The sequence below is a fragment of the Chelmon rostratus genome, chromosome 23, assembly GCF_017976325.1.
Source record: "Chelmon rostratus isolate fCheRos1 chromosome 23, fCheRos1.pri, whole genome shotgun sequence".
NCBI classification, from domain to species: domain Eukaryota; kingdom Metazoa; phylum Chordata; class Actinopteri; order Chaetodontiformes; family Chaetodontidae; genus Chelmon; species Chelmon rostratus.
In genome coordinates, this window is record NC_055680.1 from 14,298,839 (window position 1) to 14,321,178 (window position 22,340).

Below are 22,340 nucleotides of genomic sequence, written 5' to 3' on the forward strand. Positions count from 1 at the left end.
AAAGGAGAGAAAGGGAGAAGGAAAAGAAAGGGAGATGGAGGAGGACAAGGAGGAGGAGGAGGAGAGAGAGAGAGAGAGAGAGAGAGAGAGAGAGAGAGAGAAAGAAGAGGGTGACCAAACGGAGGGAGGAGGGAGGGGGAAACGGCGTATGCTTGTATACAACCCTGATTTCCATTTTTTTCCCAACTCGTAATGTATTTAATTCAAGTGAAACGTAATCATGACGTGTCGTGTCATTAATCTCCTCGCCGCCTCTCCCGTAAGTACACTGAGTCTTTACTTTCAACATATATCCTATATCTTCATTTATCTAGTTCATTTTTTAGCCACCACTCTGTTTACATATCCACTTTTATGCATGGTGGCATGAAACACCGGTGATGAAACATTATCAAAATTGAATTTAACGCCGACTGTTGTTGCCTCTTTTTTTTTTCTTTCTCTCCACGAGCAACACACGGGATAATGGCCAATATAGTTGTTGTTGTGTGTTTATCCCTCCGCTTTTTTATTTTGCAGTTTGGATGTGTGTGTGTGCGCGCGCGCGTGTGTCTATGTGTATGTGTGTGCGCGCGTGCCACCGATCGGCGTGGAGCATGTATGTGAGCCCGTGTATGTAACCGCGCGCTCCGGACCACTTTACGTGTGTGTCATGTATGTAAGCCGGCGTATGTGCGCGCGTGGCCGACATGCATGTAGCCCGCGAGCCCCCCTGTAGCCCGTGACATGACAAAATGAAACGGCGGAGCGAAACGCACCGTTTCGCGTCTTATTCGGAAAACATTTTGGACAAGTCGAGTCGAGGCGGAATTAAAACGCGACTTTAAAATGGTCGCAAGTGCACGAAAAGTCACTCGGAGCGGTTTAGGATGTATTTTCGTTAAAACTTTAACCAAGTTCTGTTAGCTTGGACTTATTTGTACTCGCGCGAGGACGCTAGGTCTGGAATTAGGCAGCGTTATGACCTCTTCTCCTTTATCCATATTTAACCTCTCTGGGGGTGAAAGAAAACGACGTTTGGCCCCCAAAAAAGTAGCTTTTACGACAAGAGGCACAAGTTCTCGGTGCGTAACGGATCATGTCGATAAGCCGCAGACATATTGCCCAGGCGTTAAAGTGGATTTTTGCATGTTAGCAAGTTGATTTCCAACGCGTAATTTGTGGCTGGATGCGATTAGCCGGACTAATTCTTTTGTTGGACACACATTAGGCACAGTGTAGTGCATTGTTTTCGAGATGAGCACCGCCACTTTCAGCTGGGATGTGCGCAAAAACGCATCCGCGGGCTGTAATAGTGGCTTTTATAGACGTTACACTTTGCCCACCGTTTACTACACTGTTTACTACAACCCGTTTAGTTGTCCTAACATCACCTCCGGTGTCTAGAAGCTCAGAAAGTAGCATAGCAAGTGTGCCGTGCAACGCTGTGGCCGTGTGTGCAAAACGCGTGTTGCCAAATTGTATTCTGCGCGGAGAAGTTACCGGTTTTTCAGCCCCGCTTATAAAATGTGCGTTTTTTGTGGACACGGTGTCGCTTTTCGGGACTGATGTCGGTTCGGGAGATTGGCAGCGGATTCAAGATGAAATCCATGATGGCACTTTTTTTTCCTCCTCCCGTCCTCTCCCCGCTCGCTCACTCGTCTTTTCCCCTCCCTTAATCTTTTGTATAGAAAATTTAAGAACAAAATGGAGCAGGGGAGAGAGCGATAGATAGGCTGACATGACACACACACAACACGCCGCCCCCGACTTCCAAAAAACTACGTCCCCGCTGTTCGTGCTTTTTTAATCGCGTTTTTTTTTTTTTTTTTTTTGGAAGTCGGATCGTGCGCGGACACCATCTGCGGGCAGGGTTAATCGCGTTTTAGCGGGGGTGTTTATTAGTGCATTGTTTGTTGATGGTTATTTATTTCATTAATGTGCCTCTAATTGAGATGGCCGCGAGAGAGAAGAGGGGAAAGAGCGACTGAAAATGGTTGCACGTTATTGACGCACATCACAGGGGCGAGGAGGAAATTCCTCATGAGATAAGGCGCAGACGTGTCATCTGGGTTGACCAAAGACACTCCTGTCGCCTTCTCTATATCCAGTGGAATATGTTTAGGGATCCCGAAATGCCCTATTTTTATATCCACCCGAAATGTCACACTTTTGAGAGCGTGTGCATTCTGGAAGTAGGTTGGCATTGCTGGCTTGTCCTATAAACAGGAATGTTAAAGTAAACTCTGTGTACTTCATCTTTAAATTTGGCCATTTTTTAAAGGGTTTTGCACACATTCTCTTAATTGAATGACCCTAAAGATATGAAATAATTCTGGAGAGTGTCCACATTCATGTTGAAGTGAGTGTTTTCTCTTGATTTTTGACCTTTTGTAATCACTCAAAATCTCATTCTTGCCCAGTCTTTGCTTGAAACTAGTAAGACGAGCATCTGCACGTCATGTAAAAACCCGAACACTAGAAGAATCAGGTCCCTACGGGAGAAGTAGCCTCGCAGGTCGTCCACTTTTCGGCGCAGGATGATTTCATGGTGCGAATGCTCATCAGGAACCGACTGTACTAATGACCGCGGGACACTGGCCCTGTGTTAAAAACTGTCTAATGGCTTTGCCTCATTCAGACCCCTCTCTGCTTGTTGTGCTCAAGTAGTAACCTCCTCCTCCGCCACCGTCAATGCCGCCTCCTCCCCATCTTTGTACGTGCTGTACTGTACTTGAGGGGGCGCGTACACCCCATCCAGGTGGCTCTTGGGGGAGAGACTGTGTGTGAGGGAGAAAGAGACAGAGAGACAGAGAGAGAGGAAAAGGGAGAGGAGTGTAGCACCAATCAAGGCTTCTGATTGATATAATTGGGTCATTAGTGCGCTGCGGGAGAGGCACCTGCCTGCCCTCAGTTAGGGAGAATCTACTGCATTGTGACATTTTGAGACTGTTGAGAGTTCTGCTGGCTGCTCGGGATTAGCGTGTATTTAGAGCATTAGGGTCTTACTTAAATAGTACGCCACTTGTGCCACTTGCATCGAGTTTGCACACCGGTTTCAGACTGATTTTCACAGCACAGGCGGACAGGTAGACGGTTCTCTCTTCCCTCTCAGACCCCGGCGTGCGTGTCTGAACGACTGAATCCCGGTTTTCGAGGGCTAAGCAGGTCACAGAAGGGGCCCGCTGCGGTTTAAAGCAGCAGGTCAAGCAAAAGATAGGGCCGCGTGGGTCCGATCATCAAGAGATGGCGAGCGGAGGAAGCCTAAAGGTTGGTTAGAGAGGCTGAAGGTATTAAAGCGGCATCACCCTCCGCCCACACCTTCATTATGTCGGGGGGGACCGGCTGCTCACTTCCTGCAGCCATTTTCCAGGTGTGTGGAGGAGAGAGAGCGAAGTAGTTTCAAACTTTACCTGAAACTCTGTTTTCTATTCTTTACGCAGCTATTTTTCACGCGTCCAAGCGAGTGCAGCACTTCAAAAGCTCTCCAGGAGAGTCTGGAGTGCGAGCCATATTCTTTGTATTTGAATGTTTATTTATGACACAAACTAGCCCTTCCTGATGCGACCATCACCTTTAGACCACCTTTAGACTTTCCAGCCTATTTTGCTTGCTGTCAAGGTGCCCTTGTGCAAGGTCCTCCACCCTGAATTACACCAAGAGGTGTCGATTCAAGTATTAAAACATGCACGTTCTGTATTTATATCTATGTATATGAAACACAGTGTGGTGGAGGGCGCATGAAGCAAGGTGTTGCTAAGAAAGAGAGCACCTGCTCTGTAAATTTCCCCAGGGTGAATGAAGAATCAGCCCGTGTTAACAGTTTCTATTTTTTTCTATAGGTGCTCACATGTCTGATGCACATATTCCACAAGGAGGTCACAGTGTAGGGTCAGCATCCCTGGGGCTTGTGGGTAGCGGGTAGTGGGGGTGGCTGCTGCTGATGAGAGGGTTTGAATGGATGTTTGCCGTTGGACCGGCCGCTGTGTAGATTTTTGACGGGAAAATGAAAACATCACGCAGGCGTCTGTTCGCTCCTACCTTTGCTTCTTCCCTGGAGGTGATGTTCAGCGTGCACCGTTAAGCCTTTCCAGTGATTTCCTTATGACATTTGCGCGCTCCAAACCAATTCTTCTCTTAAGGCCCCGGCCTTGTAATCCTGAATCAGACGAGTCGGCCGGCGCCTCCGCTCACAGCGCGGGCCCGCCTGACTCGGAGCGAGAGTCTCGCCGCTCTGCCGAGACGCTGTGATGTTTCCAAACGTTCGGATTCCCCCGCTCAGATCTGGCACCGCCGCGTCGCTCCCAGTTCGGCGCGCCGAGGAAGGCTGGCGTTCCCTGCTGGAGCAGGAATTCATTCAGAAAGAGCAGGAGCAGCAGTGAGAGGAGACGGAGAAACGAAGTGGAAAGGGTAGACAGGAAGAAAGAAGGAGCAGGATAGCATTAAATGTAGAAGAGCAGAGCAGATAGTTTCACTTTTTCAATACATGTTGCTGTTGGCCTCCTACGACTGAGCGAAAGCTGAGGACAGATGGAGAGTCTGCTGCTCAATGTATCAGTTTCACATCATCATTTTGAACTTTTTCTTCATCAGGCTCACAAAATATGTGTCAAAAAGGTCAATCGCATGTCCATTTGAAGGACGCCTTGTCCCTAAAGGACCACGAGGCAAACATGAGCCCTTTGAAAGGAGCACTGCTTCCATTCTCAGGACAAAACGACACAGAAAAGTTCGCATTTCCTGCACCGGGAACCCGGAGTACCGGAGACTTTCCCCCGTATCGCTGCCGGAGCTGAAGATGAGGGGAGGGGAGAGCCAGACGAAGTTGGAGTGAAGCAGGGGGGTTCAGGGAAAGGTGAAGTAAAGGAAATGAATACCGTCTGTGGGGAAGTTCGCCACGTGACCACGCGATAAAAACCACAGGGCCAAATTATACTGTACCGCACAGAGAGCGGCCTCCCCTCCCCGCCTCCCTCGGCCGCTCATCCTCTCCTCCGTGCACATATTTTTTTTGTGGTCAGTCTCTCGTACACCCACTTATCCCCAGAGGACACCTCGGCGCGCACACACTTCATCACATGAGAGTTCAAGCAACACCGCTGGAAGAAAGACACACTTGTAAAGGATTCACACACGCGGCCTGCAGATACAGATTTCACTTCGCGCCCTGAGGCCCAGGCCTGAGACCTCGGAGGTTGCCTATTTTTAGGCACATGTGCAACAAACACACATGCAGGCACAGATAAGAACAACACAAAGGTAGCTGTTGCATAGCCTTTTCGCTCTTCGGTGTCGAGGCCGGCCAGGGGTTCCCAACCTGGAGCTCGGGCCTCCCCAGGGGTCAGGAGATGAATCATAGGGGTCGGTAGATAATTAAGGAGCTTGGAAAGAAGACAGAAACAGCTGCAGAGTTGCTTTTCTTTTTGCTTTTGAAATACTGTAGCCTTCCTTAAACTATGAAAGCGGTTAAAACTGTTCAGAGCTCACACTTAATAATGCAAACTGTGACAAGGAGGTGCTACAAAGGCTAACAAGCCAGAGAGGTTTGAAGCCACCGCTACAGGCGATGGACGCTCTTAATACTCAGCCTATAACGCACATTTACACACGTACCATTAATGCAAGGGCTGAGCAGATGTAGTACTTCCTGCCCACACACACATACGCTGTTAAAAACACTAAGTGAAAGGTGTTCACACCCTCACATTTACAATTATGATGTGTAGCGCTGCGGCGTGTACAAACCTGCACTAGCTGCCTCCACAATAAAACTCTATCACTCAGTGGATATTTACACAATGACATCAAAACCCCCCAAAAATAAACTTGTCTGAACATATTGTGCTTCTGCTCCCTTGGCAACTCTTTATCACGGATGCTATGTATGACTCAGCAACCCACCCACCCCCCCCCCCCCCCCCCCCCCCCCTTTTCCTCCACACACACCTTGTGACAGAAGTGCGGGAGGAGTTATCGGTATTGAAACAATGCAGATGTTTCGGGGCGGTTAAAAATAGAAAGTCGGCGTATTGACCTCTGACATAAAAAGCAACTTCCAGCGAAGGTAACGTCAGTTATCTCAGTGCCCGCAAACTTACACTGCAATTACTGTAATGACAACATCATGGCGATGCTTAACACAACAACCATACGCTTTTAAGCTGTCATTACCATGTGAATTGCTACGTTGTTACGCCGCTGCACGTACGCTGCAAGAAAAACAAGTGAATCCAGTTAATATGCTTTTTTCCTCTCTTTCCACGTCAGGAGCGTGGTTGGAGAGTGTATGATTAGGTGGATTGCATTTGCACCTGACGTTGAAATCGCATTTGCACGATGGACTTTTAAAAAATACTTGCAAAACTGCTGCACGCATCTTTGCACAGCGTTCACATCCCTCAGAACAGCGAGACAGCTCACACCCTGTCCAGCACCTGCGCGATCCATCCACGTGCGCTTTTCTCGCGTACAAAAGTTCTTAAATTTGAATGATTCTGTTGGTCATGCGCCCAGGGCCACGTCCGAAGGCGGTTTAGGTGGCCGGATTTCTTGGCTAATTCCCACCTGGGTTTTAACGTGCTCCCGCTCCACCTCATTCCAATCTGATATCTGTCCCTCAGCCGCCCCAGCCCCCTTCCCTGCATCCTTTGCTGCGCCCTATCTCCTTCCCTCCATCTATCCAAATTGTCTTTATTGGCATGACAGGGCCGGTGGTTGGCGACAGCCAGCGTCACGGTAGAACAATGCATTGTGATGGTGATATTCATATGATAATGCCATCAGACGTAACACTGCTGCAGATACATTTAGACCCCTTTTTTCTTCCTTCTCCTTTCTGCATCGCTTTCTCTGTATCTGACTGTGTGTTGACTTTTCAAATGATTTTTAAATCTGTTGTTCTCTCTTCATGTTATGCCCCAGCCTGCCACTCCACCACTCTAATTTCCCTCTTATTCTCTGTTCCAGCATGTCTGTCTCTTTACCCTATTTTTCTTCCCCCTTCTCCCCTCAACACCATGCTGGCAATCACATTAAATCATTTTCATTCACAGGGCTTCTGACAATGTTTTTTTATGCTGCCCAGTTTGTAACTGCGCTGTATGTTTCTCTCTGTCTCTCGCTTTCTTTCTCTCTGTCTGCCTCCTTTCTCATTTTTGCTCTTCGCCATGTTGGCAGGGCCCAATCTACCAGCTGATATCAGCATTCCCTGGCACTCTGCCAACTGGCAACACTGCAGGAGAGAAAGAAAGAGAGAGGGAGAGAATGAAAGAAAATTAGTGAATAATAGACGGAGGGAGGGAGCGAGAGAATGAGAGGGGGATGGGAAGAGTATGAATCAGGGAGAGAAAGAAAGACAGAAGGGAAGGGAAGACGGGGAGAGAGAGAACAATAATGGTGGATTAAGAAAGGACTCTGTGTGTGTGTGTGTGTGTGTGTGTGTCTGTGGTTGTGTGTGTGTTTATGTGATTGATATGGTGTGATATCCCTGTGAGTCATAGCTGAGCTAAAATGTCAACTGGCTACATGAGACTCTCTTTGTCATGCAGGCTCAGTGACACACACACACACACACACACTCACACTCACACACAAATCCAACAGATCATATGAACACATATGTGGCCATACCGCCGCATGAACACAAATATGGGCGACACACCTGCGAACACAGATGTTCCATTGTTTTGCCACAATGATTGATGACCTTTTGTTTTGTTGCGGGCGCCTCTGCTGCTTCTCAACTCCGCCGAATGATGGACGAAAACAGCCGATGCGCATAAATCCGGTCGAACTGATGCAAACTGCTGCGCACTCAAAATATTTGGGTGTGCGAGCGTGCTTGCCAAAGTGCTTGTGTGTTCAATATGCTGTATATCACACTTTACATTTTAGCTGACTCTGTTATCTGGGGTGACGGTTGCAGTACAGTCAACACAACAGAAGAATAAGCTTACATTTGTGCATTACTTAAACAAGTAACCATGACTAAGCAGTGCATGGGTCAAAGCCGCCACACCCAGGCAGCAGATTTAACAAATATGGCTTGCATAAGTGCTGCCGTACTGTACTTGAATGTGTGTGGGTGTGCGTATGTGTGTGTAGAGTCCCGATTTTAAGCAAGAAGCTGCTACTGTATGAGTGCACAGGAAGGGTGTGTGGGGAAGTCAAAACATCGCGCGCCCATCCTGTTTGGGACAGTCCATGTCCTGTGGTGGTGCCCTTAACTCCTAAACACACACACACAGACAGAATACACACCAGCGCGCATTCACACTCCGGCTAATCATCCCATATGTGCTAACAGTATGCCGGAGCGCATTGTGAAGACGTGCAGGAGGCAGAACAGGTGCACACCTGTTACACATTCAAGCGCAGGCATACACCTACACAAACTGAGGGGTAAATGAAGATCAGATAAACGTTTGCTTTGTACTTAACATTTACATGCATTAAAACACATTCAAACCGGTGCTGTAATTAGTATGCATTTTATTCCCCGCTAGTAGCATTTATGAAGGAATACAATCAAAGAGTCTCGGTGCAAATTGGTTTTTATCCTGTTTGAGAAAAATCTGCTACCTGCAGTTCATCGCTCAATATTTCAAAAGCATGTACGCCTACATTGACACTGATATTGCTAATTTACCTAAAGTCTTTAGTTAGATAATAGCTTCAATAATGTGCGTGTTTGGCTGGCAACAACATAATTCAAGTGCAATAATTGTTAGACTTTTGATTGCAAATAATGTTTCTAATAATATTTAAGTGAAGTTCATTCATCATTAGGGTTTTGCTTGTTTTTTTTTCTTCTCCAGAAAACTAAAGGAGGAGGCTGCCACAGAAGTGTGTCCCCCATCAGCCGAGACACTGAAGAATGGCATAACATCACACACACTGCTGGTAATTCTCTCTCACATACACACATGCAGACATATGAACCTGTTTTTATGTACTTTTTGGCTATTTCACACATCTGGTCAAGATCATGTTACAGTTAAAGATAATCATGCACAACATGCAAATTTACGCTTTTGTCTTGGTTTTTCTCCTCCAAAGTGATCCGTCCCACTCACTATCTGCCTCTCTCCTTGTCTCTCTCCTAGAGGATGGATTCTCCGCCAGAGTGTGTGTTGTCTCTTTCTTGTGAGCAGCCCCAGTCCCCCCCAACACTGCCATCCCTGGACCACAGCCCCCAGGCCTCCTCTCCTCACACCCTGCTCTCTCTACCTGACAGCCCTGTTGTCCTGCCAATTCACAGCCCAGAACCTTCCCCTCAGAGTCTGGACACCACGCCTTATTTCCCTCTCTCTCCCTTCCCCCTCCACGAGGAAAATAACAATCACCACGATGTCGATGAAGAAGATGATGAGGAAGGACTGGATGGAGTGCCTCCGTCCCCAACCCCGGCTGTGGCCCTGTTCCCAGGAGGAGGGGGACAAGAGGCCGGATGCAGCCCTTGTTTGGACTCCTCTCCACCGGCCACGCCATCAGCGCCAGTCCTCGGGTTTGGAGCGCTGGAGCTGGCCCTCTCATCGGGGCAGAGTGGAAACTGCAACGACGAGCTAGACCTCCAGCTGTTCCAGAAGGATACCGTTACCAGGGCGATACCTGGAGTGGGAGGGGCCTCATCAGGGCCTGCGCTCAGGTTTCCGTGTCATGTTTGTGGGAAGAGATTCCGATTCCAAAGCATTTTGTCTCTTCATGCCCGAGCTCACAGTCTGGACCGAGACCGCCGAGCGTCAGCCCTGTACCGGACTGGACTCCCCTCAGCACCCCTAAAGCAGCACCTCAAAATCCAACAGAACCACAAAGACTTAGCCCAGAATCACAGAAGTCACCCAAATCAGCGTCTACTGCCAGGGACTCTCATCCAACATCTCACAGAAGAAGAGGATGTTGATGGTGAGGACAAAGGTCTAGATGACGGCCTACAGACAGACCAGAACCCGAACTTTTTGCTGGAGGACAGCACACCATTGACCCCTCCACTTACAGAGGACCCTGTTTCTGTGACCTCTCCTTATTCTTCTACCATTGTGGAGGGTGCGTCTACTCCCATAGCGCCTACGTTTCGCTGCCATGCCTGCAAAGGAAAATTCCGCACAGCTTTGGAGTTGGCGCGCCACGTCCGCATTCTCCACAATCCGTATAAATGCACTCTTTGTCCCTTCTCTGCCAGCCAAGAAGAGAGCCTGGCATCTCACTTGCAGGAGTGCCACCCTTCCCCTGAGGTACCTGCTCTGCCACCGGCCTTCAATTCCAGGCCAGTCATTGCAACCCCTGACACTCCAGTGCCCACACCGACCCATACCCCAGCCCCAACCCCAAGTACCCCACAGGTGACATCAGCCTCTGCAGTGGCTGCATCTTCCTCGCTGCCAGCATTTCGCTGCGATACTTGCGGACAGCGGTTTACCCAGTCTTGGTTCCTGAAGGGACACATGCGAAAGCACAAGGACTCCTTGGACCATAAGTGCCAGGTATGCGGCCGTGGCTTCAAGGAACCTTGGTTTCTGAAAAACCACATGAAAGTACATCTTAACAAGCTCGGGCTGAAGGCCGGGCTGGGAGCCCTCGGGGGACCAGGTGCTGAGCAGCAGGCCAAAGGCTCCTCTACTAATCAGTCTCTCAATGCCCTCTACTCAAGCCTCCTTCTGGCCCAGCGAGGAGGTGGCAGAGGTGGACAAGGAAGATCAGAGAGGGAAACTGGGGGCAGAATTGGGCTGGGCTCTAGCAAGTCAGCCATCCTGGGCTACCTGGGATTGCCCAGTGATGGCAGTGGGGCCAGCTGCATGGAGAGACTTCAAGCAGTGGCTCAGGTAGCAGAGATGGGAAACAGTGGCGGTGGCAGCATTGGCGGCTCAGGAGGAGGGGGAGCAACCAGAGGAGGTGGCGCAGGTGAAACTACAGCATCAGTTTCAGAAGGAGGGGACCAGGCAACATGGTGGCAGCTGGTGGCTCGCAGTCTGGCAGTAGCTCAGCAGCAGCAGCAGCAGAGGCCCCACCAGCGAGGCCAGCAGCAAGGCCAGCGAGGCCCAGGTCGGAGCTCAGTGATCACAGAGGCCGACCAAGTCAGAGCCTACCTTGGAGGCCTGGATCCAAGAGAAGATTCTGGAGGAGCTGGAGGGCCATGGGAATGCCCAGACTGTGGAAAGCTGTTCCGCAGCCTGCAGCAGGTGGTGGTTCACGCTCGCGTTCACACTCAGAGGCCCCAGAAAGGAGGTGGCGCCGAAGAGGAGGGGAGTGTTAGTCGTAGAGGAGCGGGACTAGGAAGAGGAGGCAGCGGCGAAGCGAGACAGGAATCTCAGCTACACGGTGGTGGATCCCAACAAACAGGAGAAGTGAGACAGGAATCAAAACTGCACAGTGGTGGATCACAACAGGCGGGAGCAGGGTTTCACTCTGTCATCTCAAGCTTCAAAGGTACACTCAAACCTTTTTGTTTTCTGTTTTGTCTTTTGGGTTTGTTTGCTCAACTGCAATGGTGCTATTATCACAAGAATATATTATTTTCATACCGTTTTTCTGTTGTAAATAGAAGCTCTCGGGGGGCCCTTCGCACCAGCTGCTATCCGTTCATTTATTCCACCTTTTTCTCCACTCGCAGGAGAAAATGGCTTGACAGCAGTCTCCTCCATACCTTCAGTTCCCACCAGGGAGCGAGTGCGTGGTAGAGGGATAAAAGACTGCCCCTACTGTGGTAAAGCCTTTCGCTCTTCACACCATCTCAAAGTACACCTGAGAGTTCACACAGGTGAGGACTGCTGTGAGTTTAACACATTTACTTTTTAAACCTTTTTAAATCCCTGGAAAGGTTTCATTGTGCATCCGAGCTTTAGCAGCAGTACCTTTTTCTTTTTAACACATTCGCCCCAGAGAGCTGGCCAGCGCTAATCATAGCCCTCCACTGCAGGCAACCGAGCAGCTCCACTGGAGCAGCTCCTGGTTAAGTGCCTTGCTCGAGGGTATGTTAAGAGTAGTTTTTGAGGAAAATGAAGCCACTCCAGGGATGAAAACTTCACTTAAATTACTGACCATGTAAAGTAAAAAGCTCACTTCTCTCACTAGTCTGTACCCTTATTCCCAGGAAAGGTACAAAAAACATTTTATTTTTCCCCAGTAATTAAACAGTACTCTCTTTTTCTCTAAATTGTGCAACATGAAATTGGTTCGTAGGCTTTTATAGATAAAATATAATGATTCTCATGTAAGTATCATGACATGAAATATATGCTCACAGATTTCTCCACGCAATGTGTTGCCTTTAATCTTTCTGATAATCACATTCTCTGACCTTGTCTTTGAAGCAAGCCAATCTGTAATTGTCCTCCTTAAATGTTCCTCAAATAATTTCCAAATGATTCTGACTGTAGAGCAGCGTCTAGCAGGCTTTTCCAAGACTTAAGCACAGAAAGAAAACTAAAAAACCTCATACTGAATGAGTAGGACTCATTAAAATCGGGAACTCTCACAGCACTCACACTCCATATGATCCATATTCATAATCAGCATGAGTCATTGCCATTTTTTTTTTTATTATTTGCCTTCGCTTGATGCATTCGATCAAAATTAAGACCCCTCTTTCATTTCTGAGATGCCACCAATCTCCAGCAACTGGTAAACTGGAGCACATCCAAGCCTTTCCAGTAAGACGGTGCCCAGAAAGCATTCAATGAGATCTATTTAGTATTTCCATTATGAATACTCATCTATGGTTGACAGGACCTATCACATCACAGCTATATTATTCATGATAGCGTACAGATCTTTTTTTCTCATGCACTATTGCTTCTCTGTGCCATCAAGTTATTACCACATGGTCAGTAATTTAAGTGAATGCATCAAATTATAATAATACTCTCTTGATATTTCTGTCCTATTGAGATTATTGCCCCTCAAGACTTTTATCCCATTATTTCTTTTTTTTGCTCCAGTGACAAAATGTAATCGTTCATACATTTGAACATCTGCATTCATCAATAGAGCTGTGCTCTTCTTGTGTTCAGTTTTTTTTTGTTCTTGTGAATAAGATCGTTTACGCTTTTCATATGTAATACGTTTCCTGCTGTTGATGTGCCTCCAGCTTGATGCCTCCTCCTCTTTATTTTTCCCAGCAGTGTCATTTTAATCATTAATGGAATACTGCCATCTACCTTTAAAATGCAGAACTACATCTTCCACAAAGCACTGGTTAAAGCACCATACCAGTTATTTTGCAAATTACTGATCAGTATTATTTAACATGTTGACACTGTCTTCTGTTTATTTCACTATGTAAAAATTAATGAGCAAACTCCAATACCATTACCCCCATCTAATTTTGTCAATCTTATTTTCTCCAGGTGAGAGACCCTACAAATGTCCCCACTGTGACTATGCGGGTACCCAGTCGGGCTCGCTGAAGTATCACCTCCAGCGGCACCACAGGGAGCAACGCAACGCCTTGGCAGCCTCCTCCAACTCCTCCTCCACCGGTCTCACCTCCACTATCAACAGTCTGACCTCTGGAACCTCTGGGCTGGCCAAGCAGCGCCGATCCCAACTCAACCACTGCCCGGTCAACCGAGGCCAAACCGACAGCCCCACCTCTCGGCCCAGCCAGCAGTCTTGGCTCCTGGGGCTTCCAGACCAGCGGGAGCATCGGAAGGCCTTGGCGGCCCTAAGGGATGTCGACTTGGAGACCCAGTACAGGTATCTGTCTGGAGTGATGGGGGCCCTTTACCAAGGTGGAATGGAAGGGGGCTGGATCAGAGAGTCTCCTCCACCGAAGGCCCCTAAAGTATCCCGTCGTAAGCCCCTTACTACCAGCCGAATGGTTCAGCCGTCAAGTGACAAGGAAGGGTCTGCGCCTTTAACTCAAGAAGGTGGGTTTGAACCACTGGATCTGTCCCGTCGCCCCTCACCCGGTCTGGGAGGGATGGAGGAGGATTCGAGTGTGAGCGTAGGGGAAGGAGGAGGTGTCAGTGGTGGGGATGGTGGAGGGGATAGTTCGTCAGGGGTCAAACTGAGCCAGTGTTTGTTCTGCCCTTTCCGTACGTCCTCAGCAGAGCTGATGGCCATGCATCTCCAGGTCAACCACACCAGTAAGTCCAGGCGCAAGAGAGGCTCTTCGACACTCTTGGATGACGGAGCCCCGAAGGCAACTAAGCCCCAGACGGATCACTCTGACCTCGACTCTCTGACGATATGGAGGCATGTGAGCGAGACAGAGTCCCAGGCACCCCTGGGGCATTGGTCCTCAACTAAGGCCAAGAACCTGAACGGGCTCTCTGAGGATACAGCAGAACATCTGGACAACATCCTCGACCACCCAGACTCCAGCGTGGCCTCAGTATCCAACCATGTAAGAGATGGTCTGGCACTCAAGGGAAAGATGGAAGGGGATGAGGAAGAGCATGAGGAGGAGTTGGAAGAGAATGTGGAGAACAGCAGTCTGGAGGATACAACAGACCAGGATCTGAGGATGTCCCTCGCTCTGTCACCAGCCCTGAGCTCCAACCACATGCTGGGAGAGGAGGAAAGAGTCTTAACAGATTAACAGGCTTTTGGATGACACCATTTAAATTGGAGAGCTAGGTTCGATGTTTCAGCTACACTTGACACAGAACTGAGGAAGGGGGCTGGTAGCTTTGCTGAGAGAAATGGGGCTTAAGGTCAAACTAATATTTGCCCCTTTATACTTTCATTTCTGGATTAGAGGATCCACGACTCCTAAGGTTTTGAAAAGGATGGAGAGAAAAACCACTGCTGTTACGTTCCCTCCGATATTATTCGTCTACTTCAGTTCTGACAGTGTGGTCGTCCGCAAAATAAACTTCCTGCACGAAAGAGCGTAGACGCAGCTTTGCAGGATTGTATAGGCCACTTTTCCCTTTTTTTCTTTCAAGCTTCACTCCAAGGTGGATGATTTTTAAGATGACCTCCTATTTGATAAATGAAAGACACACGTATAAGATCTTTGGCAGATCCTGCATCATTCCACAAGCATTTACTCGACACTAATAAAGGACTGTATATCCCAGACTGCTATACTGACCAAGTCGAAGCCAGCTGTGAAGAGATGCTCTCCTGACCGACCAGTGAACAGTTTGAAACCTCAAACTTGAAGTTCCTCCTCAGCCAACGCGGATTAGGAGGAAAGTTTAGTCTAGAAGAGTTTCAAGCTGCGAACCTCAGCTAAGCTATTCTGTATTAATTTAAGGCATGAGGTAGCTGTTGCGGGCTGCTGCAGGTGCTTTCCCTCAACTATATATCACTGCCTTGTTTGTCTGAAAAGTGTTTCTAGACGATTGTCCTAAAGAAAAACAGAAAGAAAAGTTTGTAACATTTTTCTCTTTTTCAGTTAGTGCCTGTTCATGTATGTTGTCGAGAGAGTCTCCGGTATTCCTTTTTGCATCGAGGCTCTTATAGGTCATTCATTTTATCTGAATATACAGTTTAAAACAATTTAAGTACAGTATATTTGTTAAAAGTGGTTCTAGGGTGTTGTGAATAGTTGTAAAAGAGATGCTACATTGCAGCGTGATGTCCTCGACGGCGGCCGTTCGCGGCTCAGCTTGAAACAAAACTTTAAAAAAAACCTAAAAAAAATAAGCTGATATAAATAATGTATAATGCGATGAAAGAGGTCAAAGGCTGAGCGATGAAAAGTGGTCGCGGTTCAAAATTCAGTGTTTACAATGGCGCCGGATGCGAGTTCGGTTGCCAAGGCAGCGTAGATGCGTGGCAAAGAACAAAAAAACAGAGCGGGCTGCAGGGACGTCGCTCGAGCCCCCCGAACACAATCAACCGACACCTTTTTAAAGAGACAGAGACTTAGCAACTGTGTCAGAAAAGGAGCAATTTTGTTTTCTTTTGTCCGTAGGAGAGAAGACACAAGGTAGAGAAGGCAGAAGAAAGCAGTATCCCTGCCAAACAGGACTAAATCTGAGAAACAAGCCGTACTCTCGGGGTACGGCGTCTTTTAGATGAGTAGATTCCCTCTCTTCTTCTTTTTTTATAAGAAAAGAAAAGACAATGGTAGGAGTAATTATTAAAACACTAACAAATGCATAGACATCCCAGTAGAATATGTGTAGCTTTTGTAAAGACAAGGAAAAAAAAACGCAGACTTTTGTTTATTTTCATTTCAAGATGCTTACAGAAAAAGGTTATCAATATAGGTAATATTGATTATAATGTTTGTGAGCTAAGACTAGTTGGAATGTCTATACAGAGCACTGTGCAAGGTTTGAGTTCCCAAAGTAGTTGTTTTTCCGTTGACTTTATCGATAGACCAAACGTTTTTCAATGGAAGTCGTCACTTTCTGTTGTCGTTTCAAACGTGTGAAGCTGCGGATTCAGTAGATTTACCCCATCGATCAGTGACATCAGTCGATGGCGTCCAACCGCTGCACTGGTTGTCAAAGAAAGTTCAAATTCAAAGTGCGTCCTCCTCATGTAAATGTCGAACGGTGGCTACAAATTGAAAACAATCAGTCTCTTCTCATGAATTCTTGTGTTTTTGGAAGCATGTTTAGGGAAATAAATATGAGGCGATCTTACTCCCTTGTTAACAACCACTATTTATCTACTTGTTGATGGGGTATTCTATGATTGCAGCCGCACCTTAATGTGCATTAATGTGTTTAAGTTCTTTTTTAGAGCACCTTATGAGTTTTGTAGTGAAAGTCCCTTAGTGGTGTCTCCTTAACAACTACTGTCAATGCCATCGTGCCTTCTGTTTCAAGCACTTCCTGGTGTATTTTGTAAAACTCACCAAAAGCACTTAGCCTATATCGACACACACTCTCTCTATTCCTCTCTGTCCCTGTCTTCCCACATCCCTCCTTCCTCTACCCTCCTCCATCACCTCAGCCCATTTACCTAATCTGTTTCTCGTGTCTTTACCTCCTGACCCCTCTCTTCTGGGGGAAGCTGTTTTCATACCGGATTTCCATCCTACTCCTCAGGCCTGCTGGGCCTTAAACAAGGCCTCTAGGCCTTATTACAATCTAGCATGGCTAGACTCTTGAAAGAACGGACTACCTAACCTTTAGACGAGTAAAAATCATTATAGATGTAGGGTTAGACTACTTTTGGTCTTAATACTAACCCTTGGTAAACCAAAGCCCAGGTCTAAGTCTAATGAATATTATATTTAATCTTATAAGGTGCCAAAACATGTCCGAGGCGACACTAAATATCATCTTGAGAAAGCTAAATAATTCAAGTCCTCTCTCTTTTCTCATCCTCTCTTTCCTCACCCATCCCTCCCTCCCTCTCTGCCACGCTTGCTCTTCCTCCATCTCCCCCCCACTCGTCCGTAAACTGTCTCTCTCTAGCACCACTTGAAGGTGACGTGTACTATCTGGTATTGAGGCCTTTATTAGATTTTTATTTCAGTTTGTGTGGTGTTTGTTCAATGCCGTTGAGATGGAAAAATGCTCTTCTTATAATGATAATTATTATTGTTTTGGCATTATCGTTAAAAAAAACAACAAGCAAAAAAAAAAAAAACAAGAGAAATGTGTTGTTGAATGTTGTACAGATAGCACTAGAGATGTTGTGTTTTTTAAAGAGAGCACAAACCTGAGCGATGGTCCCTTCTACTCCTCCCACCGGCAGATGGGAATAAAACAGCCTGCCAGTCAGCCTGCACGTCTAATGACAGAATTTTCCTCGCTGACGACAGAATTTTCAAAATAAACCTTTTGTCTAAGTTCTTTCCTGGAGATTTGAATGTAAGAAAAAAAAAGCAGCCTTTGACTTAGACTCCATTCCTAAATTTATTGCACATAAAAAAAAAAAACTTACTAAAAGCAGCACTTGAGCCCACACTTGTACTCTTTTGGAGGTTTAGCTTGATTTCAGAGAGACTTGCCCACTTTGTAAGAGTTAGACAAACACATAGGTGTCGTTTTATGTATCCATAAGCAGTCTGGATGGATGTTTAACACTAAATTAAGCCAATTTGACCTCAATTACATGGACAGGATCATGAGCTTTTCTGAAAACTGGTGAAATTCACCTTTGCAGTTTCCTATTTAAACCATCTGCTACATAAAAATGTATTTATATAACTGCTGATTTCACTTAAACTGGTGAGATTTTATCAAACAGTTTTGCTAAACTATTTCTAAACTCCTCAGTGTTGGAAGGCGTCTTTCCCCATTTTCCATTGATTGAGCAAAGCAAGGCTGAGCTCATGTTCAGAAATGGCTTCAAAGTTGCCAAAAACACATAAAAAATCCTCCCTGAGTTTGTCTGACTTTTTAAAAAAATGGCAAAATCCTCTACAAAACAAAGTATGTCTTTACATTTGCACGTGTTTTCAACTGAATACAATGTGGCTCCCTTTTCAAATGTACGCGAAAATTGCACCTTATTATTATCCCCTGATTGTGAATCAAATCTTTTCACCAAAAGGACGACGCCGTAATTCAGTGGGTGTCATGTGGGCTGATCCTGCATGTACAGTATCCATAGGTATGATCGCGTCGGAGGTGATGTTTGTCGTGACAGGACAAATGTTCTGCGAGGTGAGGGGGCCATGCTGGGTTTGGGCTCTTGTGTAGTTTACTGCCATTGCAGTGAGGGAAAACTGATCTAACATAGTAGTGACTAATATGACTTTGTGGACAGATAAAAAAGAATAAAAATAAAGCGCATTAGAAATAAATAAACACAAAGAAAACAAGCCAGTCTCTGTCTTTCATGTCTTCCTACACCAGTGTCTCTTTTAATGCACACCATGATCAAATGAAGACTCCTGACAGCTGGACAAGTTGGATATTTATTTATTGCTGAGGATGCTCCTCCACCAATCCACAGTCTGAATCAAGCTGCAGCTCTCCAGAGCATAACAAATAACTTTTAGAAAAGGGCCCTCTCGTGGCTTTGAGTAGAATTGCAGGACATAGACATTTGTCCAGGGGGGGCCCACTTCCTCCCCTCCAGCAGAGGAGAAAGCCCTCATGCATTTAATAGCGGGTGAGGATGTTTTGTCGCATGTGTTGTCTGGACATTGTGGCTGCATGTAATGTTAGAAATCCTAAATTATAAATTCTATAGCAGTGGTTCCCAGCCGTTTTTGGATTATTTGTGGCCCAGTAAAAGAATCAAAGCCAACTTGTGACCTAGTTCTGGCCCAGATGGTTGCAATATGTCTATGAGTTGTGACCAGTTCAACCAAAGAGTGATCTTCCTGGCTGTTTGAAAATGTTTTTGAGCTGTGAAATCATCCAGTAATTCATATATATGGAGAGAAAAAACCCACAAAGATTTGATGGAAGTCCTGAAAAAGAACCACAGTTCTACAGTTTGTTTACCGACTTTGAGGGTTTATGTTTGAAATGTGAAGTAGTCAGTGTTAGAAGGAAGGTTATTTTTTCTGCAGACATGTGGTCGGAAAAACAAGGTGAAGTTTTCTGGACGCCGACCCCGATTCCAAACAAGTTGGGACACTGTGAAAGACAGCAGCTTTACAAACCTCGCTCCATCCTCGCTTGTGAACCACTGAGCCTTTCCAGGATGCTCCTTTTATACCCAGTCATGATACTATCACCTGTTACCAATCAACCTGTTTACCTGTGGAATGTTCCAAACAGGTGTTTTTGGAGCGCTCCACATCTTTCCCAGTCTTTTGTTGCTCCTGTCCCAACTTGTTTGAAACGTGTTGCTGCATCAGATTCAGAATGAGCAGATATTTACAAAAATCAGTGAAGGACAGTGAAGGCTGATGAGGTCAAACATTAAATTTTCTTTGTGCTGTTTTCAGTTGAGTAGATTCCAGAGAGGATCACCAGATTAGCACGTTTTTTTTTTTCTCAGGGTTGTAAAAGCTTGAGACATGATGCTGCCATTTCTGATGTTTCCTCAGGTTCTGACGTCTCACAGTTCCCTCCTTAAACTGTGTAATTTAAATCTTTTTTATGTAATGCCTCTTTTTTCAGTAACATTTACAGGGTAAAATTAACTTTCACTAATCTAAAGTACAGAGGCTTAGGGGTCAGATACAGCTATTGTTAACAGACAGAAGATCTGGGGCTTAAGGGGGCCCCTGACCCATTGGGTTGCTAGATTTGTGCCCGATGGGCCCCTTTGGTCTCTCATCCATGTCCAGCTATTCTTCTTAAGTGCAACAGAAATGATTTCAGCTGTATCGAGCGCTGCAGCTCTGCCAGTGTCTTCAGGCATCAGCTAATTAATTATTTCCTAATTATCTGTACCTGGAGAGAGTTTACAGCAGCCTTGAGATCCCTGACCAGGAGCAGATCGGAATTCCAGTATCTGTTGATGCAACAGTGCCCTCTAGTGGAGACACCTGTGACAGGATTAAAACCACCAAGTCCAGCTCTGGATTATAACTATTAGTGAAACTATTAAGATTTAATTGCAGTAATTAAACAACAGAACTATTGATTAAATCTACTGTGTAAGTGAAGGCTCATTTTTTGATTCTCAAGAAATGCAGTCCAAGATGAGAAAAGTCCGCAGAAAGAACGGCACAAAACCGGAAGTCATTGATCTGTCTTTCAAAATATAGTTGAGATCAGTATGTTTTTTAAATGAAAAAGTTTTAGATCTATAAATACGCAGTTAGCAGTGCAAAAATAAGAAGAATATAATGCTATTATCGTTTTATACCGATCGCATCTTCAAAATATTCCTAATTTCTGCACTTGGGCTTTTGTAAATTGGATTTATTTTGAAATTCTTGAAAGGAAATCTCACATATTTTTTTTACTCTTATTTTATTATTTTATAGCTTTACTAAAGTGACTCGTGGAAAATTAAATCCCTCTGCTGTGATGGAAAAAAACAGCTGTTGCAGGGGGTTTAGAAAAAGGTGCAGAATCCACCTGAAGGGCAGCAGACCTCCGTGTCTTTTTAATCTGTGAGGACAAAATAGAAACCCAGCAAGTCCGGACAGGATATTATCAAATGACACCAATAAATAAATAAATATCAAACAGCAATTAACACTATTCCGTGGAAGGCAGAGTTAAATGCTCCAGGGTTAACCTTCTTATTACGCACCTATTAGCCTACATCCCTGTACTAGGGCAATAGTCTGCTCCCTGGTGACTGAGTGGGCGAGAGAGAGAGAGAGAGAGAGAGAGAGAGAGAGAGAGAGAGAGAGAGAGAGAGAGAGATCCTGTTGCCATAAACCGCACCGTTACAGGCACTAAAGCTTCCTTCCATCACATCCACCGGAGGAGAACTCTGCATCCCTGCACGTTGCCAGCCCGCCGCTCGACTCACAGGCACCCGGACCGTCTCGTCTCCGTCTCCGCGGCTCGTCCGGCGCACACTGCAGCACCCCCCCTCCCGCGGCTTTGGGCTTCGCTCCTGACAGAGGCTGAACTCGGACAGAAGACTGTGAAGTCCACTCCCGCCGCAGAACTCCCTCCGCGCACCTTTCCAACATGAGCGAGGTGAGTGCGCGCCTGTGCCCGACGCGTAAACCATGCCCGCTGTCCGCAGCAGTTTTAGAAGTGATGGTGCAGGCCACGAGTGCTGCTACGTTCTCATTTTCTCTCCGCCACATCACACCTCACCATCGCGCACCTGTGTGGAATGAACCGCGGCATAGCGCTCCGGCAATTAAGCCTCCGTCCACAACCTCACCGCTCCACACCGCCACCCACCCTCCCCTCCAAAAAAAAAGAAAAAAGAAAAAAAAAAAAAACCGCAACCAAGGTGCGGTAAAGCATCTGAACAGAATGTTTTAGCGCAGCGCTTTCCACTCCTGCTTGGCTCTGGTCCCAAGTCTGACAGAGGCACTGCAATGAGAGGCGAGCGGCAGCAGTGACACCAGCTCACAGCGCCAGTGGGCACGATGAGCATCTGGTGGAGCATGAAGGTTTCCCCAAAGTAGGGTCCGGGAACCTCCGGGGGGCGGGGGGTGCTTGCGGGGGTTCCAGATGGACCACAAAAATAGGGTTTTTTAAAAAATGTATTAAATTTAAGAGGATGATTAGACATTTACTGTTCCTGCATACAAGAGAAAGGTGTGCAGAGCATGTCGTGGTGCTTTTGGGTTTGTGTGGAAAATTGTATGGTGGAGACCTGCTTTTCCCTGCAGAGTGTATCAAAGACAGCTTACTTTACACAAATCATGCAGCAGCACGCATAAAGTAATTTATTTCCTGCAGAACCACTGCATGGATCCTCGCCAAACTGGCTGCATATGCATCATTTCTATCCTTGCATTAAACATCCCCATATCCATTCCTACCATGGATATGGGGCTTGATGCTGCAGGCTGCTAATAGAGGATGACTTGAGGTGTGTGATCATGTATGATTGGAGCAGGCTGTGGCAGGTCGACATGTGGTTGCAGAGAAGAAAAAAAAATGTTTCTCAGGCTTTACTTT

At 46.5% G+C, this 22,340-nt stretch overlaps 1 protein-coding gene across 1 annotated transcript; it reads left to right on the forward strand.

Moving 5' to 3' along the window:
* Positions 1–110: 110 nt before the first annotated feature.
* znf219 (zinc finger protein 219) lies at positions 111–17,831 on the forward strand. The gene is made up of 5 exons (XM_041964855.1): positions 111–259; positions 8,796–8,880; positions 9,084–11,403; positions 11,588–11,734; positions 13,323–17,831. Exons 3-5 carry the CDS (start codon positions 9,087–9,089, stop codon positions 14,516–14,518), a joined length of 3,660 nt encoding a protein of 1,219 aa, XP_041820789.1. The 5' UTR covers positions 111–259; positions 8,796–8,880; positions 9,084–9,086; the 3' UTR covers positions 14,519–17,831.
* Positions 17,832–22,340: the final 4,509 nt, after the last annotated feature.